The following is a 27,540-nucleotide window of genomic DNA, read 5'->3' as shown; positions in this document are numbered from 1 at the left end:
CTTGCAGGTGACTCCTGTGACCAGACACACCCTGTACCTTTTCAGAATTTTATTCATCCCGCTAGACATGAGGGCAGAGGCATACCTTCCGCGCTATGGAACCCAAATCCCGGAGACCTGTTCCCAAGCAGCTATGGCTCACAGAATGTTGGAAAGGGTGCCATTTCCTTCACAGACATTTCGGGAAAGTCCAATACTTCTAACACAAGATCCCATAGAATAGTAAGTTGAACCCTATGAAGATATTTTTGACTTACAAAAATAGTGACTTCATGTGGCTCAACCCGACACTTTGGAAAGGGCTACAGAAGTGATTGAAGAGAATTTAAAAAACGAAACACCACAAATGTTAATTGAGCAGATTTAATTTCCCTGAGATTATATTCCATAAGTGATACAAATGCTACCCATTAGACCAGGGGTTTTCAAAGTTTACTGTGCAAAAAAAATCAGCTGGGTATCTTATTAAAATGGTCCCCAACACGTCTGACCTGGAGCTTCAGTGTTCACAGGTCTCACAAGCTCCCAGGTGATGCTGATGCTCCTGGTCTCTGGGTCACACTTTAACGTAAAAGGAGTCATGAGAAAAGGTGTACCTAAAAAACAGCACCTAACAAAATACTCAAGTCACTAGTGGAGAATAACAAACATGTCTCTCTATTCTGTATTCTAAGATCAGTCTTTGGTTTTCAATATTTCTATGTGTCTGATTATAAAGACTCATTACGTTTATGGGCTTTTTAAACTTCAAAAATAAAGTGCTATGATGTTTAAAATAAAAACACGGCTATAAGGGCTTTTAAGAAACTTGCCTATTTCTAAGAGTGAAGGACAATCTTTGAGATCCAAACTCTTCTGAAATTCTATTTCATTGCATAAACCCTTGATCATTCATTGCCTTTTGAGTCGAATCTCCATGACATTTAGTTTGCTCCTTAAGGGCAAGGTCATTTTATATATTAATAATAGTTTGGTCGCCTCAAAAGCACCTAACATTTACATAAAAGTTCACAATTGTAAAACCTAATCAGAAGTCCGTTTTTCCTTGAAGTAAGATAGGTAAAAGGACAATCTTCAAACTAAAACATACTTCCAATTATTTATCATAAATACTTGATTTTACTCCATGACTTCTAAAATGCAGAAATGTTTACTGTTTTACAAAAACAATAAATATGAAAGATATGACAAATGACTGTAGTGTACTAAAATATTTACAATTATGCATGTGTCAAGTTGAAAACAGGCATAACATCCTAGTGGACTAATTGAGAAAAGTAATGTGAACTTTAACTGTCTGAGAGGAAGCCCTTAAGTAACTCTGATGAATACTTGATGTAATCCCAGTGATCGTCCTGCCTGGCACATGTCTCCCTGCAAGGCTATGTTCACCTTCTGTCTGGCCCTCTGCCTCTTGTGGCCCCCTGGGCGCTGTATATGAAACTCCAGTTTAGACAAGAAATGGCACATCCAAATCTTTCCCTGTTGATCAACAGAGTGCTTGTGTTTGCAAGCATCAAACTAAAAATAAAATAAAGGAAATGATTCTTAACACAAGATGCAGCAGCATCAAGTTCTTCTGGTCTGGCATGCCACCTGACCTTTATTCTGCATAAATTGTTCATTTTAAAAGCATTCCTGTGCTTTGGCGTCACCACTGGGTTCTGTCAGCCCCAGAAGGATGCAACCTGACTGGAATGCAGGCTTCCGGGAGCAGGCTGGCAGGCCCAGCATCCAGGTGGTTTAGTCCAACTTCAGAGCAAGCTGGCAGAGGCAGGGAGCACAGGGAACAGGCCCCAAGGGCCCGCTGCTCCATCATGCAGTACAACTGCTGAGAGCTGGGAGAGGGGTAACACATTGTGATGATAAACACAATTTTAAGAGTTCCAATTTAGTTAGCTGTGTAAAAACAGCCAAGCCTATGTACTTTAATCAAAATCAGTACAGTCTCAGTGTGGTCCTTTTTACCGCCACGAGAAATCGACAGCGGTGCTTACGAAACACCACGGATTTCTTGGCCCCACCCAGGCCCACTGAATCATCTCTAGGGGGGAGGTCAGTATCTGATTTTTAAGCAGCTTTGAAAAGCGAAAGCCTGGTTCTAATAAACCAGCTTCTTCAATCTGCAGGATTTTGATAGAAAACTCCCTCCTAGTGTATGGAATTTAACTGAAAACTCCAGTTCCAGTTGATCAGAATTTGACTGACATGTCACCCCGTTTTTTAGTAGGAAAATGCTTGTGGTTTCTTCCCTTCCTTCATGTATCATGTTCTCTTATTCCACCACCACTTCCCTACCCTGTAGCTGGTAGTTTTCTTTACCCTTGAAAAGTGTAACCTCATTAGCCCAGGTGGGAAGAGGAGACTTTCAGGTAAACGTGGAATATACGCTCGCCTTAGAAAAACTTCACTCCAGTCTTAATCTTCCCATGAGTTGCTGTGACTTCTGATCATCCTGCAGGCCTAGCTGCATGGCCAAGGGCTGACCTGGAAGCCCAACAGCTCACACCCACCCAGAAATATTTCCCTTCCACCCCAACCCTTCCCAAAGTGACCTTCTCATCATGGCAGCTGGCCCTCATTCAACCACCTCAAATTTTGTTGCTTTATGTTGTCCAAATCCATCTACTCACTTTTTAATTTACCATTCCTATCACCACTAGAGTGTGGTTTGTTTAGAGACATTATGAAAATGGCCACTAAGGCTAACGCAGCGCCCAGACTTGGGGGGCCGCAAGGGCTGACCTCCTGGGCGACCCCCGAGAGGAGAGGGGCAATGATGCGGCCCACCGCAGTCACAGACTGCCCCAGGCCGATGAGGGTGCCGCTGGCCTGGGCCCCACCCACGGTCAGCTGGAGGTCCGTGATGCACGTCCTGCCGATGGCAGTGGAGAAGGACAGGAGAGTGGAGGAGAGGACAACTGCACCCATGGTGGGGGCCAAGGAGTAGAGCAGCAGCAGTGTGCAGGTGAGCATGCTGGAATGCAGCAGCAGTGCCTGCGAGTTGTGCTTGTATAGCCGCAGGATCGGCCCTAGGGCAAGGCCGGCCACGGCCCCCAGCATGCTGCTGTAACTGATGAGGTAGCCTGTCACTTTGGGCCGCACCCCAAACCGTTCCTCCAGGGCCAGGACAAAGTTACTGTAGTACAGCATGACTGCCACGGCCATCAGCAAGCGCACCAGAAATATGTCCCACATTTCGGAAAACAGTAGGTTCTTCATGTTCCGCAAGGCCAACCCCACTTCGACCCAGGGCCGGGCAGCCTTCTTGCTGGCCCTGGCTCCGCGGCTGGTGGCTGCCTCCTGCATTGCGTCATGGCTCCTTCCCAACAGCACGTGGGTCTTTTGCAATGGCAAGCCCTTCTCTGTACTGCCCGGTTTTGCTTCCCTCCATGGAAAGAACCAAACGAGACCTGTTAAAATGGCACGAGACCCGTTAAAGCACTGAATGCACTGAATCCATACACTACCTCCTTGGGGAAGAGAAAATTATTTGTGTTAGATTACTAATCTATATTCTGGTACTAAATTTACTAGTCTGTATTTTTGTATCTAGTCTTTCACCATTCCTATGGCTTTGTTCTGACATCAGGATTCTGGCAAAAGACTCTTCGCCTTTAAAAAAGAACACCACGATACCTACAAAATACTCACTGCTTTCTCCCAGCTCAAAAGCCTATGATAGTTTTCTACATATCATCATTTCATATCTAAATTGTTATAAATTTAAATTCTTCCCTTATTAACTTTCTAATTATCTGCCTATTCATTATTTGTCTGTCCGTCTAACATCCATCCATCTATCCAACCATCTAGACATCCAATATTCTTGGAGTCCTTCTTACGTGCTAAACACAGAAATATATGAACACAGACAAGGCCTCTGAAAACACTGTACTCAAGACACTAAAACTTAAAAAGGGGTTCAGATAAGAAAAGAGGCAACCAGATTGCGATATAAGGGCCATGCTGGGGCAAGTGCAGGCTGCTACATATGTGACGGCCTGCCTTGGCTTGACCGACGGACAGGGACAGCTTGGCCAACTCTCCCTGGGAAGCACCTGCTTAGATCTGTCCCAAGTCAGGGTTACCTAGTGCTTGTGCAGGTCACACCTGCAAAACCTCAGGGGGCACCATTCTCACAGAACACAACATACACAACCTTACACAGCGGCTCTAACTACCACTCAGATGATCCCACCTCTGTCCTCATAGGACTAGCACATTCTTGCCTGTTGATCTCTTGCCAATCCATGCCCAAAAGTGTTCTTAAAACTGAATTCAAACTTGCCATTCGAGGACATCCTTCCAAACTGTACCCTACTGTTTTTTCAGTTCTTTAGCACTTAAAAGTTCAACTCAGACCAGTGGCTATTCAGAGCTGCTTCATGTTGTTTCCAGCAACTTCATTTGTGTGTCATTTCTCCAAATATCGTGAAAGTGCTTCAGTCACAGACAAATTTAGGACGGAAATCCAAACACATGACAACGTGGATGTGGACTTTTAATAATTTAGTCTTAAAAGGGCCCTTGAACATTACACAGAATATTGATAAAAATGTGAAAGAACTATTGCTGATGGACTAAAAAAGTAGAATTAAAATAATAAAAATGACGATGATGATGGCAACTAACTTCTGTTGAGTGCTTACTATAAGCAATCCACCCACCTATCCATCCATCTGTCCAATCTTCCAATATTCATGGAGTTCTTAAGTGTGAAACGCTAAGAAAATATTAACAAGACAAGGTCTATGAAATCCTGCCTCAGGCACTGGGGTAAGCTGCTTGTATTCAGAACCTCTTCCAGTTCTCATAACAAGGCTATGTGTTTTGTTACCCCATTTTATAGATGAAAAAGTGGGAGACAATTTGCCCAAGGGTCACACTAAAAGCTGGCAAAGCAGGGATTTGAACCTGAGTCTGTCAGACTCCAGAGTTTTGAGTTCTTAACCATAAGAACAGAAATCACGATGAAAAGGCTTTCTCAGGCAAAGTGGCGGATCAGAGGAGGATATAAGAAGCTAACGGGTGCAGCACACCAACATGGCATACGTATACATACGTAACAAACCTGCACGTTGTGCACATGTACCCTAGAACTTATATAATAAAAAATAATTAATTAAAAAAAAAAAAGAAGCGAACGGAGTAAAAGCGTTGAGGAAAACAGCTAGAGTCACTGGGGGGTAAAGGATGGCAAGACTGGGATGAGAAAGCAGCACAATACTATGTTCACTGCACTGAACGGCCAAAGCCCTAAGTGGGACACTGTGTGCTGTCTAGCCAGGTCCTCCTCCCTCTCCTCCTCTGCTATTCTATTGGCCCCAGCCTGCCTATCCTCAAGTTTCTTATTTGGGAAAAACAAGTTCCTCTTCCTTGAAGCCACTGTAGTTGGGAACACTCGCAGTGGAATGTTTTCCTAACTGCTTAGAGCCATTTACAGGCTTAAGATAGGGCAACGTATTAAATGGCACTATTATTGAAGGATCCAAAATTGAAATCCGTAACCAATTTCTTTGTTATATGCAGACTTTCAATTTTGAGTGATACCATATTCATGTACCTTCCTTTATATGTGAAGATACCTGGTCACATCAGTGAAGCACGTGTTTGAGACGGTTTTATCTAGGTTTATGTGAATCCATCAGGCCTCCCCTCCTGATTCAAGTTACAGGTTAAGTGAATTCCTGGCAAAAAATCATAATGTATTTCTGTGAGGATTGAGAATAAAGCTCATGAACTTTGCTTCCTGAGTCTGACATCCTAATCCAACATGGAAGTCATCATGCAAAACAGAACCCTGAGTATGAAGATTCAAAAAGCTGTAGTAAAGTACGATATTAAATGTAAGGAAAACTGCCTAGCATGAATTCTCGTTTATGAAGTCATTTACCCAAGGGCCAGCCATGCACCACTCTCTAAGTGAAGAAGGAGAAAGACATTTTAAGCAACTAGCCCTGCATCCAATATGCATCCATGTATGTATGTATTTATTTGAGACAGGATCTCACTCTGTCACCCAGGCTGGAATGCTGTGGTGTGATCACGGCTCACTGTAGTTTTGACCTCCTGGACTCAAACAATCCTCCTGCCTCAGTCTCTCAAGGATTTGGGACTACAGGTATGTGCCACCATGCCTAGCTAATTAAAAAAAAAATTTGTAGACTCTCACTATCTTTCCAGGCTGGTCTTGAACTCCTGGGCTCAAGCAAGCCTCCCACTTCAGCCTCCCAGAGTGTTAGGATTACAGGCATGAGCCACTGCACCCGGCCCAATGTGTATTCTGCACAGGGGTGATAGCAGTGAGCAAATATGACAAAATCTCTTCCTTCATGGAGTCTGCCTACTGATTTAGGGGGACAAACAGAATGTAAGCAGTAAAACAAATTAATAACATAACTTCAGGAATGCGATGAAGAAAATTAAGCAATTTTAGGCAGAATGGTCAGAGAAGGCCTAAGGGATCAGATATTTCAGTCTTGAATGATGAAAAGAGAGTCAATAACAGATGTGGGATGAATGTGGCAGGTAGAGGACAGGCCTGGTACAATGCCCTCCTATGGGAATGAGCCTGGCATGCATATGGTTGGTCAGAAAGCCAGCGTGGCCAGAATATATGGAGGGAGGCAGAGAGAAGGGCAGGGTCTGCCCATCACCTACCACTGTGCCACCTGTGAGGCGTGTGCATTATTGTGGTGGAAGCCACTGGGGGTCTGTAGCAGGAGACCGGCATAGTCTTTCTTTCTTATTTCCATAATTATATTTAAATTTACATTAAATACATTAAAAATAAAAGATTTCCCTTTTAAATTGCAATTAAAACATGTATCATGCAGAAGAATAAAATTAGTCCCTTCTTCACACATTACAAAAATCAACTTAAATAGATTAAAGATAAAAATCAACTCAAAATGGATTAAAGACAAACATAAGACCTGGAACTGTAAAAGAGAAGGTAGAAGCTTCTTGAAATTGGACTTGGCAATAATTTCTTAGATATAACAACAAAACCAATCCAAAAATAGACAAATGGAACTACCTGAAACTAAAACGCTTCTGCACAGCAATGGAAACTAATCAGCAAAGTGAAAAGACAACCTGGAAACAATCCATAAAGCCAAAAGTAACCTGCACAGTGGATATGATTTGCAAATCATACAACTGATAATGAGTTAATATCCAAACTATGCAAGGTACGTCTTCAACTCAACAGGAAAGAAAAAAACAAAAAAACAAAAAAACTCAGTTTAAAAATGGGCAAAAAATCTGAATAGACATTTCTCCAAGACGTGGCCAATGGAAAAACAAAAGGTGTTCAATGTCACTGATCATCAGGGAAATTCAAATCTAAACCACAATGAAAAATCACCTCGCACATGTTAGGAGGGCGAATACGGACACATTTTTAAAAGATTAAGTGTTAATGAGGACGTGGAGAAAAGACAACTCTTGGGCCGGGTGTGGTGGCTCATGCTTGTAATTCCAGCACTTTGGGAAGCTGAGGCAGCAGATCGCATGAGGTCGGGAGTTTGAGACCAACCTGACCAACATGGAGAAACCCTGTCTCTACTGAAAATACAAAATTAACCAGGTATGGTGGCGCATGCCTGTAATCCCAGCTACTCGGGAGGCTGAGGCAGGAGAATCGCTTGAACCCGGGATGGGGAGGTTGCAGTGAGCTGAGATCACGCCATTGCACTCCAGCCTGGGCAACAAGAGCAAAACTCCATCTCAAAAAAAGAAAAGAAAGAAAGAAAAGAGAACACTTGTACACTTGGGAATGTAAACTGGTACCGGCCACTACAGAAAACACTAGGAGGGTTCCTCAAAATGACTTTTGCTTTTAGACGGTGAGTCTGTCCATTCTGGTAAAAACTAATTGCAAAGAAATAAGAGAAAGGCAGGTAGATTGGTCAGTATGAATACACAAAACAATCTTCTCACGACTGTCAACTTACCGGCATTGAGAATGAAGACCAAAAAGCAGATGAAGGCTGTGAGATAAAACCCATCCTCTAATTCAGTGAGATAGCCACCGACCACGGGGCCCAAGATGAAGCCCACGCCGGAGGCTGTGTTGAAGTGTCCAATTACAAGCGGCCGTTCCTTCTCTGGAACCACATCAGAAAGCAGAGCCCTCGAGATGGACAGTGTGTGTTTAAAAATACCTGCAAGGGGATGAGAAACAGTCTCTGTAACTTTTTCCAGACCACAAGTATCTCACTTATGATCCTGTGCTTTACCTCTATCCCTGATGGAGTTCTGATCTCCGGTTTCTTTGGAAGGCAGCTATGCTCACCACTTTACAACCAAGGCATCTGATCTTCTTTTCTTTGAACCTCAGAGGTCTGCTGGTTCCATCCCATCATAATTGGACTCCTGGCCTAGCACTCTGATCTTAGTCGGTCACCTCATCTCTGGCAACCAAGTCCCTTAGCCCTCAGCTTGCCCACCTCTGGTCATGACCTCCCAGGTGTCTCCCAGTTACCCAATTGCATTTCACGGTGGCTTCCATAAAGCGAGTTTTCCTTCTTTACACATTAACTCATTGAGCCAATATTTACTGCATGCCTACTCTATGGCCAGCCCTAATCTTGACCCTGAGAATAAACCAAGGAACAGAGAAACGGAGCTGGGGAGAGTACAAGGAGTGAGTAAAAATCTGATAGCACCATCACTGAACCAATACCAATGGATTTTCTACCAGTAAGAGGCCTGTGAATTTGTTGAACAAATTGAATGCTGTGATACAACTTTTAGTAAGAAATAAAAGTGACTGACAACTATACTCCTCACATCTCTGCAGATGGGATTTGACTCCTATGTCCCCAGACCCCCATGTGCAGAACAACCATACTTGCAAACATGCTGACAGACTCTGGTAACCAGCGGCCCATTATTTTGATCAACACATAGTAGAAACTGAATAAATGCGGCTGGCGGATCTGCGTGAATCACCCAAGTGTGATGTGACACAGTGTTTCTCCGTGATCTCCCATGGGGAGTCCCACTCTGCACATCACTGTGCTGCCGCCGAGGGCTTCAGCACACTCGTCCTACTAATCTATTCCCAGCTCTGCCTCAAAAGTAGTGTGGTTGTGTGCCTGATAGCCAGACTCTTTGGAAAGCAAATGTGTAAATCGCTTTTGGAATTAGGTAGATGGACTCTCCCTAGACCTGTTTTCGTAAACATCAGAGAGGACTGGGCCAGAACATGATTTCGATAGGTCTTGCAGGAATTCTATGATTCTTTTTGAAATTGTATTGATGTCAGGTTCACTTTACATACATGAGGGACGAGGACTGCGGTAAGAGTATCCCACAAACAACCCAGCCTCAGCTTCTCTTGTCTTTCAGAGGTTGGGGTGGTGGACAGAGTGGAATGGAAAATGAGGCGTCCAACTCAGGCACTTAAAACTCAGGCACTGACTCGACGTCAGTGGCTCATTTTTAGGACACGAGGATCTGAGTCCACGACTGACTTTGTGAAGCAGAACCCTGTGAAGCCCCCCATGGCTTGCTCCTGTTCACAGACCACTGAACACTGTGGAGGTTACATGGGCAAGGAGGAGTTTTTATGTATGGCTCTCATTGGTGAAGATTTTAGTGACGGTTCGTATAAGAGAACTCTCACTACTTAAGCCCAGGCTCATTTCCTATGAAATAAAACATTTTAATCCTCCCCATAAATCTCAACGCATTTTGCAACAACTCTAGGTTCTTCTTCATCTTCCCCGTCTGCTTCTTTAGAATTATGGACAGCATGGACCACGTAATGGTGGAGTGTGCTACACTGCAGAAAGGCATGCTGCCCACCACCAACGATAAACTCAACACCAGATGCACATACAATGGCTATCACTTGGATTTTGTGTGTGGTACTGGAGTTTGTAAAGACAACTGACCACCTTCAAGCAAAGACCTTCATAAAGCATTTATCTGGTCAACAAAAAGGCATGGTTAAGAACTTTGCGGGCTGAACTCTGCAGACTTTCAGAGTAAATGAAAAAAGTATATATTCCACAGAAATGGTGTGGAAATCCCAGGTGAGTCAGCTGATCATCACGTCTGTGTTAAAATGAGTTATCTGATGCTCCATTTATTTGGGGAGTCAATTAAAAGCAAGCAGTTTAACAAAACTCGGGATGGTGCCCAGTGCCCCTGACTTGTCGAGCAGGGTAGCAGAGCCTGCCAGTGCTCTGACAGGTACAGTAAGAGAGACACTGAAACTCCTCTAATTGCTAAGAATGGCAAAGAGAGAACAAAGAGCTTCTATAGGAATAATCTACCCACCAAGCACTACCCAGCATTCACAGGAGGTTTCAAAAAATGGACAAAATAAAAGCTAGTTCAAAATGTTAAAAACAGCCCAGACCAGTCTAGAAGTAGCAAACTCACCCACGAGCTGCTGTGTCATAATCCCAGTGTCCCCCCTAATTGACAGACAGAAGGAGGCCACAGGAAAGCTAAAGAGGTGAATCCCAATTTCACCTCTTTAGGTGATGTGAGGAAGCCCAGTTACAAGACTACAGTCTCACCAAGGGAGATAACAGGAACCTCAGTGCTGGCCAAAGACACTTAACAAATTCTTACTGACTTGATGTAAAGCAAGATCAAAAGGAAGGAGACAAGTCCCAGTACAGCAGTGTGATCATTCACGCCGACAGGCTCTGAGGGGCAAGGGGCTCCGTCAGGTACAACTCCAGGTTTGGTCAGGATAGCAGAGTATCTGGTTCGTGCTAAATGTTCAATGGCCAGCAGCTGCTGGTGTCACTTATAGCCACAATTGCCATTGTAATGAGCACTTTATGTAAGTGCTAATCAAAGAGGCAATGTCCAGCAGGAACAGGCTTTAGACAGACAGACAGACACACACACACACACACACACACACACACACACACACACACACACACACGGCCAGCATTTCCGCCTGTTAGAATTCCCATATTTGGGAAGCCTCAGAGACTTGCCAGGCACGGCTCCCCTCTGAACACTCTTTATGCAAGTAAGGATGTTGAGCAAGACCACAGAGGTGGCCCAGGAGGAAGCCTGCCACTTCACATATTGAGGTTCTGGGGGAAGCTACGTTTGAAAAAAGAAAAAAAAGTCACTCACCTGCCGGGACTCTAGCCAGGACAAACAGGAACATGTTGGTGGCTGCTCCGAGAAGGAGATAGCCCAGGGCACTGAGTAGAATGCACGCCAGCAAGGAAGACCGTTTTCCCACCACATCGCTCCAGCAGCCCTGAAAAGCAAGAAAAAGCCCTTTGACGCCATCCACAGCAACAACTACTACCATGCAAATGACCAAAACAAAGTGACCAGGGGAAATCATTAGAAGATTCAGTGTCAGATCCTCAAACGCTCAGTTCCATGATGCCATTTGTCAGAGTAAGTTATTTTCTCTGATCTTCACACACAGTGAATGGAAAAACACAACGTATTTTTCTTTGTCCAAAAACAAACAAACAAAAAAGTCTGATGATCTGGTAGCTAAGAAAGGCAGGAGAGATGATAAAGTATAATTTATAAAGCCTCATTCTCTTCATTCTCATTACTTTATACAACTATACTCTTCAGATACCACGCACATTTTTAAAAACTTTAGAAAATACTGAAAAACAAAATGAAGAACATAAAAATACCTCATATTGGGAGGCCGAGACGGGCGGATCACGAGGTCAGGAGATCGAGACCATCCTGGCTAACACGGTGAAACCCCGTCTCTACTAAAAAATACAAAAAACTAGCCGGGCGAGGTGGCAGCGCCTATAGTCCCAGCTACATGGGAGGCTGAGGCAGGAGAATGGCGGGAACCCGGGAGGCGGAGCTTGCAGTGAGCTGAGATCCGGCCACTGCACTCCAGCCTGGGAGACAGAGCGAGACTCCATCTCAGGAAAAAAAAAAAAAAAAAAAACCTCATAATCCCAAATGTACCTATATTTTAACAAAATGGTCATACAATATGCTCTATTTTGTAACGTGCTTTTTCACTTAATATTACTTAAGCATCATTCCATGTTATTAAAACTTTGCCTTTGTTACCATTTTAATTATATTCCTTATTCCACTACATACCAATATTTATTTAACAAACTGTTTTGTTAGATTTTTGCTCTTTAAAAATTTGTCAAAAATATAAATAATGCTACAATAAGCATCTTCATAGCAAACTCTCCACAGATACCCTTAAAAATTCCCTTGGAACAAATCCCTAGAATTAGAGTTGCTCCAATTCTATGCAGGCATTTTTTTTAGGCATTTGCCATATACTGACCAATTACTCTCTGGAAAGATTTGTAATCCCATATATACTTTAATTAGAATAGTAACAGTTTCCATTTCCCCTTATTTCAACCAGCACTGTTACTGTCAATGTTTAAAGTCTACAGATTGGTTAAGCAGCATCTTTTAAAATTATGTTTGCCTATTTTCTTGATAATTTTTTAACAGGTTGTGTACTATTTGCATTTTCTCTCGAGAGAAGCACATAAGGCAGCATTTCTGCTCCTTAGAATTCCCACGTTTGGGAAGCCTCAGAAACTTGCCCTGCAGAGCTCTCTTCTGAACACAAGTGTTGTACAGATGCAAGCAAGGATGCTGAGCAAGGCCACAGAGGTGGCCCAGGAGGAAGCCTGCCATTTCACATACTGACGTTCTGAGTGAAGCTGTGTTTGAAAAAAAAATCACTGCCTTAAAACAACAATTACCAAACAGTATACTATCAATGGAGCACTGTGTAAAAGGGTTAAGAACAGGGTTCCTCCAGCTGTATGAAACCCTGGATGACCCCCAGTTCCAGTACAATGGGCTGGTCTCCATTAGTCCCGGCTGGGAGGCGACTGAGGCTGGTTCCTGCATCCCTCCTTCCTCAGCCATGTTCCACAACCATTCCTCATCCTCTCCACTAACCATGGAAGGAATCTCAGCAGGCCACTCCTCCATGCTAATTGTCAAGTGTACCTGTTCATGCCCTCTCCCCATTTTTATTGATATGTTCATCTTTTTTTTAAGGACCCGAAAGATCCCTTTACATAAGGATGTAAACTTCCTCTATAAAATATTTTTAAGGTAAATCTTCCAAAATACTGTCATCCTCCTACAGGTGTCTTCAATCCTAATCCCCAATTTTCATTTCAATGAATTTTAGAAATTCCCCACACTCCTTTGATCTGGGGAAGGGGTCACCGGCCTCCTTGTATTCACAGGGCAGTGGGATAATCTGGGCATTACACCCTGGGCCCCGAGCCTGGCTGCCTGGGGTCAACACTGAACTCATCATTCCTTCCACCATGACCTCAGACACAGGAGCTAACCTCTCTATGCCTCAGTCCCTCTACCTGTAAAACAAGAATAATGATAATATCTGCCTCAGAGATTACCTTCTCCACTCAACACTTTCTATGTGCTTAATATAAAATGAGTCATTAAAGAACCACAACCACCCTCTGAGGCTGGTTATTATAAGGATTAGAGGAAATAAAGTTCTCAAAACAGGACCTGACACATAGGTACTTAATACATGGATCATTTTTTATTAAAATATATTTATTTAAAAACATTAGACAAATCTGACAGAACATACTTTTTCTTTATAGAGATTTGTTCTCAAAATTAAAATGCTTTTGGTAAAATTTATAATTAAAATACGTGCTTACAAAAGTATGGGTTAAAAAGGAAATTTTAACTAGGCATTTCTGTACCTTAAGGCTTTCTAAGAAAGGTATTCATTGAATTTCAGCTAAAAGACATATGAAATGTTCCATGTAAGTACAAACATAAAACAACAAAGGAAAATCTGAAAAAAAGGGTAGAGTCATAGTTAGCAATAAAAATTCACATTCATAAAGTGCTAACTATTGCCAGGTGCTCTGATAAGAGTACAAGAAAAATTGAGCAAGTAAGCCTGGTCTATATCTCAGAAAGATCAGAGTCCAGAAGGAGAAAACATTTAAAGAATTAACATACACTATGGCCTAATAGCTCTAACAGACACACACATCAGGTTTTTTGGGAGCGAGTTTACAAATAAAGAGAAAAGGTGTTTACTAAGATGTAACTCAAACTTTTCTCTCACAAGAAAGAACATGAAACAGGACATTCTGCTTGACAAGCAAGTGCACTGCTCTCCTGTACAACCTGATAACCCCAGTTACCTATTTACCATTTTATTACCATTAAGGAAATGACAGATGACTCCTAGAAAAAAAATAATATGGGCTTAGAGTCTACATACTGAGATTAGGTGGCTTAGTCAAACTAACCTATGTGGGTCTTAATTGGTCTTAATTTCCTCCTATACAAAAGGAAGATACCAAACTATTTTGCTGGGTTACTATAAAGTGTAAATGAGGCTAAAACTGAGGCTAAAACTAGTATTGTTATGGAAATCTAATATAAGAAAGACTTCAATAAAAGATAAATCAGGAAGTAGTTGTTTACTTATTTAAGAATTTATTATGGAATCTGACTGAATTTCTTTTAAAAATATATTTTACAAGGAAGCAACTCTTGGGAAATGTAAGTATACTTTGTGTTCTTTAAATATGAGACCCCCAGGTCAGCTATTGAGACCAAAGTCCACTACTGAACAATTGTGAGACTAAACAGATTATTCTACTGAACCGCCTGAACCACTGGACACTGAGGTCTCCAGACCAGAGGGATCACAGTAGACTGCACAGGGAGAGGGAAGGGGACGATCAGGTAAGGTCTCTGAAATTCAAACAACTGAGTAGTCAGAAGTAGGGCAGTGACAAGGTCACCACTGAATCTGTGTTTCTTTCGTTCTTTTTTTTATTTCTTAGAAACAGGGTCTTGCTATGTTGCCCAGGCTAGATTTGAATTCCTGGGCTCAAGCGATCCTCTGACCCTAGCCTCCTGAGTAGCTGGGACTGCAGGTGCCAGCCACCATGCCTGGCCACCTCTGGATCTTTCTACTCCATGCTGCAGATATACAATCAGCCAATCCAAATGTCCCCTTCTGTCTATACACTTAAGTCTTACAGAAAAGCTTTTATTTAGTTCAAACTACACAACTTTAAATAGAATAGCAGAAATATATATGGATTTTATTACTGTCAATGAAGTGAAATAAATCATAAAATTGATAATAACTTTTTTTTTGAGACGGAGTTTTGCTCTGTTGGCCACATTGGAACGCAGTGGTGCGATCTCCCGGGTTCACACCATTCTCCTGCCTCAGCCTCCTGAGTATCTGGGACTATAGGCACCTGCCACAATGCCTGGCTAATTTTTTTGTATTTTTTTTAGTAGAGACGGGGTTTCACGGTGTTAGCCAGGATGGTCTCAGTCTCCTGACCTTGTGATCCACCCACCTCAGCCTCCCGAAGTGCTGGGATTACAGGCGTGAGCCACCGCACCCAGCCTAAAATTGGTAACAACTTTTGTTTACGTTCTTTTTGCCCGTAAAATGTAGGGAATTATAGGAAGAACATATTACAATTTGAAGGTGTTCTCATCCCAAATCTATCACTTTTTGCTAAACTTCAAGTCCCCAATTTTACTACATCTGTGATGGATGAGACACGTGATTATGTTTCACCAAATGGAAGATAACTTACCACGAACGTGCTAGAAAAGAGTTGCAAAACGCCATAGGAGGAGCCTGTAAAAACAAATCAATAACAATAAGATCAGCTAGACCTATCACAAAAATGCATTATTGTGATAACAATTACACAGAAAACAACAGAAAAACATTAGGATAAGAGACCTTTTTGTGTTAAATTATCTCATGTCTTTTTTTTTTTTTCCTACTTGGAAAAATGGAAGTAATACAATTTCTAATAAAACGTTTTCAAAAAATTGAGGGTAAACAGAAGAGAGAACAAACGCAAAAGGTGACCTTATGGACGCTGTATGATTGTCCTTCCATCATATGAGATTGTGTAGCTTCAACTTATGAAATAGCATAGAGAGTACTCAGGGGAATAGAAATGTAAATTCTGGAAAAATTCTACTAAGCCTTAAAATCTTAACATTGTCTCTTATGTTTCTAATGTTTAAAGGTTTTTTTTTTTTTTTTTTTTTTTTTCTTTTTTTTTGAGACCGAGTCTCGCTCTGTGGCCCAAGCTGGAGTGCAGTGGCCGGATCTCAGCTCACTGCAAGCTCCGCCTCCGGGGTTCACGCCATTCTCCTGCCTCAGCCTCCAGAGTAGCTGGGACTACAGGCGCCCACCACCTCGCCCGGCTAGTTTTTTGTACTTTTTAGTAGAGACGGGGTTTCACCATGTTAGCCAAGATGGTCTCGATCTCCTGACCTTGTGATCCGCCTGCCTCGGCCTCCCAAAGTGCTGGGATTACAGGCTTGAGCCACCGTGCCCGGCCATGTTTAAAGGTTTTATAAAATGATTTAATTTTATAAAGAACTTAGATTTTTTTTTACAGAGTTCTTTTACCCCCCATTATCATGCAACATGCCCCATCTGCTTTTCCCAAAAACCTTCACACTGCTGGGTGGTCCAGTGTAATTCCAAGTACATTTGTCAAGGGAAATACAAATCATGGCTTGGACCATGATTTAACAAATATTATGTACAAGACCATCTACAAACACTTGCTTGTGTGGCTTGTGAATGATCAAGAGCTGTTAGTCTCAACAATTTCTCATTAGTTAGCATAGTCCGAAGCCCTGCTATCTCTTGCCTTTTTGGTGAATCAATGACTTCTGCATAGAATTTTTATGCTGCACAGGCAGAGAAACCCTACAGTCTCTATGATGTGTTGGTGATGGTGTGAGAAGCTTGCAACTAACTGGCTAATGTTCACTCAAACCCTTTCCCACAAGATGTAATTTCTGCAGATTATGTTTCCCTGGTCTCTCATATTAGGTTAAGGGTTCCTGTAGGCAGGAGTCCACATATACCTACCCTTTTACACACACAGCCAGTTCCTTGCAGAGGCTCCATAAGTACCTGTTGCCACTAGTGGCACGGGACTTGGTTATAGTGCTCAAACCTCAAAATCTCTCTGAACATAGGTTGTCTAGAAAAAAAGGAATTGCATTTGCTATAGGGTACTATTTTAAAATATTCTGGAAATTTGTTTTATCTCATTTCCCACTTACCTTTGGATAAAATTTGGCTACATGACTGAACTGTTTTCAGGTACTTGGTTCAGAGGATTTAAAATTCAGTGCTCTAAAAATGAGCAGTATCAACCACTCACCTACTATTCCAGCAACGGTTGGACTTGCTCCAAGGGACTTGACATGAAGGCTCAATAAAGGCACAACCATGCTGACACCAAACAAATCCTAAAACAAAATAAATGCTGATGGACTCAAATTCGTATTTTTCAAACTAGGAAACCTAAAATTTTAAACTAATTTAAAAATTAAAACCAGTATCTAAAATTTTAAAGAAATCATAATTGGATACCATAGCAAGCCATACAAATCTGCTGCCACTTGCAAATGCCTGGATTAGTCTGACCTGGGATCCATTTTAACTTTATAGTCAAGGAGGATATGCTATAGAAGTTCCTCAAACAAAACAGATTAAAAAAAAAAAAAAACCCATATATTCTGTGGATAAGTCATAAGAAAAAATGCAGTCATAATTTATATTTATTGGTGAACTAGTACTTCCTTAAAAATATGTTTCCTTCTGGAGTTGGTGAAAGTGGCTAATGTCCTAGGACCTGTGGTTTATAAGCTTATAAAATAATACCTGAGAAGAAAGGCTTAGTAAAGCAGGAAGGAAAAAGCTGGTACACTGGGGAAAGGCCAATGTTTTGCAGCTAAGTCATAGAAAGTGAATGGGCTTTGGGGTCAGGCAGACAGTTCTCAATTCCAGCTCCATCACTTACTAAACATTTGTCTTTGGAAAGTTACTTAAAGTTACCAAGCTTCCGTGTTGTCATCTGCAAAGGGTAGAACAGTAATACCTGCCTGGTAGTAGTATGATGAGCAGTAAGTGGCATAATGCTTGAGAAAGGCCTGATAAAACAATGTAAGCTCAAACACGTCTTCTGCCTTCTTCAGTTCTGGTGATACGTACGGGTCCTTTTTGCTAGGTATTCTGAGTTAATAGACAGACTGTTAACTTTTCCTTTAATTTTGTTCTTATTCTCATTTCACTAGGTTACCTGCTACAGTTGGTTTAGTGTGAGAAAAAACATTGCACACACACAGTTTTCTTTATACTTGACCTGAATTCCTTCTTTCATAAACCTGGTTAGTTGGAAAGAAAGAACTCACATGAAATGTGTATTTTCCTTGAGCTCAGAGTTAATCTTTTGTTCCCCCTTCCCTGTCCTGATAGCTGTGCATTCATATAACTATAGATACATAAATTTCCACGTACTCAGTGGGCCTTTTCCACGGTTACATCTTTAGATGACCCTGTTATCTAATATCAAGTGACTGTAATTAGCTCTTAAAATTACATTATCAGATTGATGGTTTATTATTTCAATATTGTGATTACTTAAAATTTCCTTTGGGTCTGAGCCAGTTTCTTTTGGGCTTTGCTGTCAGTTGCATCTCATCAGCCCACTGATGTTTATACATTTAACAGACTCAAAATGTAGCAGCCAAATCTTCTGGATCTTTCAGAAAAGGAAACTCTATTGTCTAATAACCTTTTTTTTCCAAAAAAAAAAAAAAAAAGTCCCACTACAACATATCATTTAATAAAATGGTTATCCTAAATAAGAGATGGAGAGAAATATTTAGTTCAAGAGCCTGAGATCTATGGAAGGTAAGTATGAAAATACAAACACAAAAGCAATAACTGATAATTGGTATTACTTTAGCACGTGGTAAGTCTGAAAAATACTATATTCTTCCAAGGAGACCTCCCACTGAATCTTTCCTCTCAGGAAGTTCTGTTCTAAAATTTGTCTTCTCCTTTACTTTTTTTTTTGTTTGTTTGTTTTTTTTTTTTTTTTGTCTTCTCCTTTACTAGAAAAGGCCACTCCTTTCTGCTTCTGAATCCATAGCTTCTTCAAAATCACTGCATTTGGCAGCTGGTCATGTGCATGCAACCACTTCATAAAAAGATCATGTCAGAAGGGACCGCTTAAACTTTCACTGAACATCAACATTTTTCAATAAAAATTGATGAATATGTACACTCAAAAGTTTCAGGACTCTTTTCAGGGTAGGAACCCCAGTAATTGTTGATGACTGGACTATCTCAACAAAAATGAATTATCACCTGAATAAAGCTGATGGGATGGAAAACAAATCTCAACAAGTATCTGGAGGAAAAAAGTGGTTGAAATAGATCTCATCACCATCTAAGCATCCTAAACAAAATGGGCCTCAAGGGTCATCTTGGTCTTCCCTCCTAAACAAATTAAAGCCTGGAAGGACACATGCTGCTAAAACAGAACAATTTGGCAAATGACCTCTCTAATCTTGTTCCCTTCCTTCCCATTCGGAAACCATTTGTCCAAGAATCTTAGAGGTTTCTACATCCCTAAATATGTCAAAAATAACTAAATTATGTATAATATTCCTTAGATGTTACCTAACAATCATCTGCTAGGTAGCTTTATGTGACTTTCATATAAAGCTTCATATATTTTAATTGTTTACAATATTTTCCATTAAAAAAATCCCTACTCTCTCAACTAATGGGAAACCATAAACTTTTCCCTTAAGATGTGAGACACCTAATGCTTCTCTTGAATACATTATTAAAGTTATTAAAATTCTGTATCAGGCTTGCTAGATTAGACTTGCCAAGTGCACAGCATAAAGAAAACATGAGAAATTGTGAATATTCAAATCTGTATTGGAAAGTGGACCTTAACAGATGATCTGTGAATTGCTTTTTTTATTCTAATACTAAAACCGTTTTGAATTCTAAGTTACGTTCGTTTCCAAATCCTCTGAACCCTCGTCTGGACTTTCCAGGTAAGGGCTCGAATGTTTTCATCTGGCTGAACCAGCCCAAGACCCTTCTGAGATAGGACAGCAGTAGCTTGGGACCCACATCTAAAAAGGCTGGATGTCAGCCAACTCCTCTCCAGGAACCACCCAAACTCACTGGTTGTGAATTCCAGGTGCCTAGACTGAAAAGTGGAATAAGCACCCCCATACCGAGAATGGACTAATAGATTAAAGGATAGTGGTCAGAAGGAGTGCCAGTCTCTGAAGTTAAAGGCAAGGAGTTGGAGGGTGGGTCCTGCAATGGCCCTAGAGGCAGAGAAATCCTAAAAAGCCACCCTCCCTGAAGGCCTTGTGCTTCTGGGCTTGCAGCAATTTGGTGAACATGCTTTCATGATGGTCTTAACTATTAACTCAACATACAGTTGTTACCAACGGTTGAACACGTTGCATGGAGGTGGGGGGCATGGAGAGTGCATGAGACTGGGAGAAGTGGTGGTCTTGACCCGCATCTGGGCAGAAAACGACTCCTTGCCAGGGCCCAGTGCCATCAGATACTATCTTCAAGGCCTTAAAGGTAGCCTTCTCCCATTGACACTTACCTCAGCTCCCTTGTCCTCAAGATACTGGATTAGCTCACACCCAGGGTTACTGAATTAGGCCTAGCCTTGGAAAGGGAGGAGTGCAAAGGTGGATCTAGGGTTCTTGCAGATAATGGCCCAGAAACTACCAACATCAGCTTACTTGTAAGACTAAATTCTTCGGTGGCAGAACTGTGGATTACAACAGTGGAGCTCCACAGCACCTGCCACATGGCAGGTGTTCAGAAATGCCATGAATCAGCTTACTGAACTTTCCATTCTACGTGGGAAATTAGCACTCAGGGAGCAAACCAGGACACGCGCGTGCACACACGCACGCACGCACACACACACCATGATGAAACCAAACCTACATTGTGCAATGCACACCCACTGTCCAAAGGTAGAGGAATACAATTCACTCTGATCTGTGTGTTTAAACATTCAAGTCAACCAAGAGCTCTAGTGAAAATGCACCCAATTCTGTACAAGTGGGGTCATCAATAGCGGCTTCCCCAGCCTGTTCTGGTAAAAAAGCAAACCACACGCACACACATTACGATGAAACCAAACCTACGCTGTGCAATGCGCAGTTTGTCGAAAGGCAGATCGGTAAAATTCACTCTGATCTGCGTTTTTTAATATTCAAGTCAACCAAGAACCCTAGTGAAAATGTGCCTAAATCTGTCCAAGCGGGGTCATCAACAGCGGCCTCCCCTGCCTGTTCTGGTAAAAAGGCTTGCATGTCCCTACCTCACCAGCGGCCGCGCAGCAGCTGGGCTTTTCCAAGCTTGCCCAAGCCCCTGTTCTCCGCCCTGCAAAAGCTGCACCTGCCACAGCATTTAACACCTGGTCATACCTGAGGCTGGTACCAGGGCTTCTTTAAAGGCAGGGAAGGGAAGAGGCTCCGCGAACGGGGTGCAAGCGAACGCGAGAGGGGCAATAAAGCAGTGTGGCCAGATGCAGACTGAAGTGGGTAATGGGGCAAGAGTGGAGCCTGATAGGTAGTGAGGCACTCACCAGGCGAAGTGCGGGTTCCCACTCCCTGGGAGCTCCCCCAGAGCTCCAAGAACCGCCTGGGTCCCGAGGCCCGAACACAGTCAGCACTTGGTCCCAGCCCCACGCTCGCACTCACCAAGAAGCCTACCAAGTAGAGACAGAGCTGGAAGCGGCGGGTTCGGACCGCACCGGAGTCGGCAGCCCCCGCCTCAGTTCCTGTCTTCCGCTCTTGTTGCGGCTCTGCGATCTCCGAGACCAGCCTGGGGGCCGAGCTCATGTCCCAGTGACCCCCAAGCTCCATACTGGCGCCGCCCGGGGGTCGGACGCAGCAGCAGCCGCCGACCGGCCCTGGAAACCCAGCCCCGGGAACCCAGCCCCGCCCCGAGCGGAAGCAGGAGGCGCGCGCCTGCGCAGAGAGAGGGGGCGGGTGCTACCTGGCGGCTCAGCTGGTGCGTGGCTGGTGCTGTTGCTGGGAGTTCTGGTCCCAGGCAAAGTGGGGACTGGGCACGTTATCGACATGGTAAGCACAGACCAGTTTGTGATGATAATGATGATGCTCTTTGTTTCCTCTGGGTACAGACCCTGCTGCCCCTATGGTTGGAGGACAGCAGGGAATTGTAATGAGCTTCACTTCCTCCTACGGAGTTATCCTGAGGTGACCAACTCCAGCTTGAAGAGCCACAGACCGTGGCTACCAGTTGATTGTGACAGACCTGGAATACGTTAACGTGACTCTCCAAGCTTTCGTTTGCCTATTTAAAAAGCAGTAGGAAATAATGTAGGCCAACTTCTAGAGGTGTGAGAATTCTATATATGCTTCTTAAGGTCTTTCTCTGGTGCAGTGCAGTGTGAACAAACCATAGATGGTCTATGCCTGAGTTGAGGTTACAGTCTCATGGAGTAAAAATAATAAGCACGCAGTAAATAAACATAAATAAAAATACTAAACATGCAATAAAAAAGCATACAATATGTAAAATAATATGGTGATAAATAATACAAAGAAGCACGGTCTTGATGTGGAAAGTAATGAAGTAGGGGAGTGAGCTACTTTAGAAAAGCAGTTTGGAGGAGGTGACATGTAAGCTGAGAAGAGTGGAAAGAAGATAGGTGTGGCTGAAACTTCCTTATCAAACTGAGAGGTCAGCAGGAGTGCAGACCATTTAGGACCCAGAAGGCCATAACAGAGATTTGGGGTTTATTCTGAGTGCCACGAAAGGAATTAAGTGAGTGAACGGCACCAAAAGATGCCTTTCAATTACTTAGCAAAGCCCATGACACATGGTAAGTAATAAATATTAACAATAGTGACCAGCCCCTCTTTTCTTTAGAACTTGTTATTCCTCTTTCACTATGGTATCGAGAAGAGTCTGACATTTTACTGAGGTTTTGTTCAAAATCTCGATTTACTTGTATAGGTTGCTAAATTCTGAGATCTGTTAAGTTCAGTGTTGCAAAGTTTCTCATGGGAGGGGGCACTGAATAGGGAGGAATGGAATACTGATACTTAGAATTAAGACATATAATTGAATCCAGGTGAAACTGTCAATCTTGAACCCCCAAGTTATTCTGAGACTGCTTTGCAGGAGAACTAGTTTGCTCTCCTATAGCTGAGGAAACTAGTCTTTTTGTGCTTGAAATTTTGTGATTAACTCATCTGGGAAAGGCGCCTTGAAGGGGCTGCTCATGTTAACCCATTAAAACCACTCACTGTGGCTACTAAATACATAGCTAGGGTGAAATTTTAGCAAGCTCTGGTGACAGGTACACATTATGACCTAGGAGGACATCTCATACACACCAAAATAATTGGAAGTCTCGGCCAGGCACGGTGGCTCACACCTGTAATCCTAGCACTTTGGTAGGCCAAGGTGGGCAGATCACGAGGTCAAGAGATTGAGACCATCCTGGCCAACATGGTGAAACCCCGTGTCTACCAAAAATACAAAAATTAGGTGGGCATGGTGGTGGGCGCCTATAGTCACAGCTGCTTGGGAGGCTTCACCAACATAGTGAAACCCCGTGTCTACTAAAAATACAAAAATTAGCTGGGCATGGTGGTGGGCGCCTGTAGTCACAGCTGCTTGAACCCGGGAGGCAGAGGTTGCAGTGAGCTGAGATCGCCCCACTGTACTCCAGCCTGGCAACAGAGTGAGACTCTGTCTAAAAATAATGATAATTTAAAAAAAGATTTGGAAGTCTCTGCTCATATATAACCAATGTAAACTTTAGAAACGTGGAGGAGAGATTTCTAAGGGTGTTAGACAAATAAAGGGAAAAATATAACACTAAATTAGGCAGAACTCACTAGTATAGGTGCATTTGCATCAGATACCAGATGTAATATGTTAGCTTGTGCAGCTGGAGGCAGCTCTAATAGTTTACTTGGTTGAAATGTAGACTCAATAATGGCCTACATTTAATGATGTTCAGATGCTACAGTTTTCCTGGCAAGATGTGGATAAAGGACTCCAAAAGTTTTGGAATAATGACAATGTCAGAGTGGATTTATTGTGTATGACCTGCAAGCCTAATACTCAAATCTATTCCACGAAGAGGCCAAGCAGGCACATCCTGCACTAAGGCACTGAGGAATGTGTTAGTGAGAGATGCACTTGCTTAGTTTTGCTAAAAAATAAGATTTGCTATTGCTCTCTTTTGTAGGCCAGGTATAGCCATGGATGATACCAGCATTAAGATAAGCTCCCTTATTATATGAGGATAAGATTTCCAGATTATCAGAGGCCAGGTCACAGCACTTAAACTCAAAAGACAAGGTGGACACATGTACTTTTAAGGTCAGCAGGAATGTACCAGTCACCAGAATGCCTTGACCTGCAAGGGTCTTTGACTATGGCAAATTGACTATAGGATCATAGGAATGAAATAAACAGAAAGCCTACCAGAGAATTGATTAAGTTACATAACAGAATAAACTCTAGATCTGGTACCACAAATTTAGTTGGTCTAAATTTCAACCAACTAAGTAAACTGTTAGAGCTGCCTCCAGCTGCACAAGCTAACATATTACATCTGGTGTCTGTTGCAAATGCACCTAATTTGACTTGCCACCAAAGAATCACAGCCTCTTACACAATTACTAGACATAATTCAATTCAAAAACAGTCCCTTGATTCAAGGGCAGTCCAGGTAACTTTGAGGAAGGATATTGTGGCATTCACATGAGTACGTTCCATAAATCTTCCTTTTAGCTTTCCCCCAAGGGACCTTCAGCCATTTAGCAGAGTGACTGTGCATTGGGAAGAAAAGGAATAACCAGTTCTTTGGGGGCATTACTAAACTCTGGCTCTGAATTTAACACTAATTCTTGGGGACTCAAAATGTCACTTTGCCACACCAGTCAAAGTAGAGCTCTTTTGGGAGTCCCTGAGACCATTCCTCTCAGATTCAATGAATCGTGAGGAGATAGAACTCGACGTATAGTCATACTTGTGGCTAAGATTTATTATGGTTAAAAGATACAAAGAAAAATCAGCAAAGCGATTTGCATGGTGTGAAATCTGAAGGAAAATAGGCACAAGACTCCAAGAGTCTTCTACCAAATGGACTCACATGAGACATGATTAATTCCTCCAGCAATGAGTTGTGAAATATTGTCTACCAGAGAAGCTTAGAGATTTAGTGTCTGGGATTTTAATTGTGGGATGGTTATTAGGTCCTTCTCTACTTAGCACCTATCAAAACTCCAGACTCCCTGGAGGAAAGCACGTGTTTAGTATAAACCATATTGTTTGTACAAACAGTTTAGACACAGTGTACCACTCTTACAAGTTAGGATCGTGAGAACCCTACCAAAATCTGAGTTCCCAGATGCCAGCCAAGGGATAATACTTTAAGCAAAACTTGCAAAGAATAATAGGCCTACTATGTTAACTCTTTCTCGCACAGAAGCTTAGAGTAGTCAGGTGACAGATGAAATCTTAGGTCTGATTCATAGTGGGCCTAGCTGATCAATGTGTTTCCTGAATTCCTGAATGTATAATTGAAATAGAGTATTTGACAACTGACAGTGTTCATCAATTAGCTCTCTGACCCATGGGTGATCTCCTTTATGGTAGAAAAGACTGAGTGAAAATACCTAGAACTTTCTTACCAAGATGGTAAAACAGAAGAAATACTTCATTCCTGGGAGAATTAAAGAGATTAAGTCACTATAAAAGGCTTAAAAGAAGTAAAGGTGGTCCTTTCTGTCACATCGCCATTTAACCCTAATCTGCTTGGCCTGTGAGGAGGGTGGATCATGGAGAGTGACTGTGCACCATCATAAACATGATCAGGCGTGACACCAACTGTGGCTGGAATCCCAGATGTACCTTTGCTGGAAGAAACCAGCATGGTCCCTGGTACATGATAAACAGCTACCATCCTGGCTAATGATTTTTGCTTGTTTGTTTTTGGTCCATACTAATTTGTAAGGACAAATTAAACAAAAGCAATTTGCTTTTAGTGTACAGCATCAACAGTACATACTCACAGTATTGCCTCAGGGATATGTCAGTTCTTCTGCCTTTTGCTGTAATAAAATAGTTCACAGAAACTTCCATTATCTTGGCATTCCATATAACATCCTATATATCCAGTACATTTACAACTTGATACTGATTGAATCAGATATGCAGGATATAGTACTTTAAGCATCTGAGTAAGTTATATGCAAACTAGAGGATGGGAGATAAACCGCACAAAAATTCTGGGCTCTCTACTTTGAAGCTTCTGATGATTTAAAGGTCTGAAGCATGTACAAATATTTTCTGCAGAGAGACAGATTACTGCATCTCTTACCACCTACCATGAAAGAAGAGGCACCATGTTTGGCAGGCCCTTTTGGGTGTGGGGGGCAACGTATATCACATAGGCGTGTGCTACTTCAAGCAAACTAGATACCTCACCTGTAAGTCTGCCATTTTCAAATGGTGAACAAAGAGAAGCCTCGGCAGCAAGTTCAGGTGACAGTACAAGATACTCTGTTGATAGGGCTTTGTAATTCTACATATTCGGTGATTCTCATAATATCTGTGGCAAGTAGGGATGCTGCCTGGTGCTTTTGACAAGCTCCAGTAGTATAATTACAGCACAGATCTCTAAGACGTTGGAACAAATATATTCCCGCTTTAGTGGAAGTATATGCTTCTTTTGAAGCTTCTAGAATGTTCCTGGGCCCTGGGGAAGACTGCACATTTAACTGTAAGGCATGGCGTGGCCACGCGGCCTGAGTTTTCCATCATGAACCGGGTGTTCTCTAACCCACTGTGTTAGTTTCCTATAGCTGCTGTAACAAATTACCACAAACTTCTTGGTTGAAAACAATAGAAATTTATTCTCTCACAGTATTGGCAGCCAGGAGCCTGAAATCACTATTACTCGAAGAAAATTATGATGTCAGTAGGGCCATGTTGTTCTGGGGGCTCTGGGGGAGAATCTACTTCTTGTCTTTTCCATCTTCTTGTGACTGTCAGCATTCCTTGGCTTGAAACAGCATCACTTTAGTCTTTAGGGCTAGCATTTTTAAATCTCTCTCTGCTTTGCCTTCCCATTGCCTTCTCTTTGTATATGTGCCATATCTCCCTCTGTCTCTCTCTTTTAGGGATACATGTAATTGCATTTAGGGCCCATCTGGATTATCCAAAATAATCTCCCCATTACCTTGATCCTTAATCACATCTGGAAATAATCTTTAGCATTTGCCATACAATCAAACACTCATAGGTTCTAGGGATTAGAACATAAACATTTTTTGAGAGGCCAGTTTTCAACCTTTCACACCCACCTAGACACAAAGTTCTATGTGTGCATCATCAAATGGAAGTTCAAATTTGGGCCATTTCAGAATGTATAAGTAAGTTGCAAAATCCTGTGGCTTGACTCAGAGTCCTTCAACAATAAAACTTGTTGCATTGTCTCCTCTTCATTCCTATCCCTGGCCTCCTGGGAAGTTCCTTACAATCAGCGGACTGAGAAAGAAAAAAAGTTGCACTGATTTACAAATAGGTCAGCATGATATCCTGGTGCCACCTGAGAGTAGACAGCTATAGTACTATAGCACTCCACTGGGTGGCTCTGAAGGATGGTGGTA

At 42.3% G+C, this 27,540-nt stretch overlaps 2 protein-coding genes across 3 annotated transcripts in view; one reads left to right on the top strand and one right to left on the bottom strand.

Moving 5' to 3' along the window:
* Positions 1–347: 347 nt before the first annotated feature.
* Positions 348–21,839, bottom strand: MFSD9 (major facilitator superfamily domain containing 9). 2 transcript variants are annotated; one of them, XM_023211326.1, is made up of 6 exons: positions 21,468–21,839; positions 17,196–17,283; positions 15,591–15,634; positions 11,122–11,251; positions 7,962–8,171; positions 348–3,413 (listed from the first exon to the last, which is right to left on the bottom strand). In XM_023211326.1, exons 2-6 carry the CDS (start codon positions 17,263–17,265, stop codon positions 2,626–2,628), a joined length of 1,242 nt encoding a protein of 413 aa, XP_023067094.1. In that variant the 5' UTR covers positions 17,266–17,283; positions 21,468–21,839; the 3' UTR covers positions 348–2,625. The 2 variants fall into 2 exon arrangements, with proteins under 2 accessions (XP_023067094.1, XP_023067093.1); XM_023211325.1 differs by having other exon boundaries at positions 21,583–21,823.
* A 23-nt stretch (positions 21,840–21,862) lies between these two features.
* TMEM182 (transmembrane protein 182) overlaps positions 21,863–27,540 on the top strand; it is an 88,155-nt gene continuing 82,477 nt past the window's right edge. Inside the window, exon 1 of the mRNA XM_023211323.2 lies at positions 21,863–21,966. Within this exon, the coding sequence (XP_023067091.1) occupies positions 21,964–21,966 (3 nt within the window). The 5' untranslated portion in view covers positions 21,863–21,963. The remainder of the gene's footprint in view (positions 21,967–27,540) is intronic.

This window comes from Piliocolobus tephrosceles, chromosome 15, assembly GCF_002776525.5.
Source record: "Piliocolobus tephrosceles isolate RC106 chromosome 15, ASM277652v3, whole genome shotgun sequence".
Classification (NCBI taxonomy): Eukaryota; Metazoa; Chordata; class Mammalia; order Primates; family Cercopithecidae; genus Piliocolobus; species Piliocolobus tephrosceles.
The sequence above is the reverse complement of the archived record's forward strand: the minus strand, read 5'-3'. Positions and strand labels throughout refer to the sequence as shown.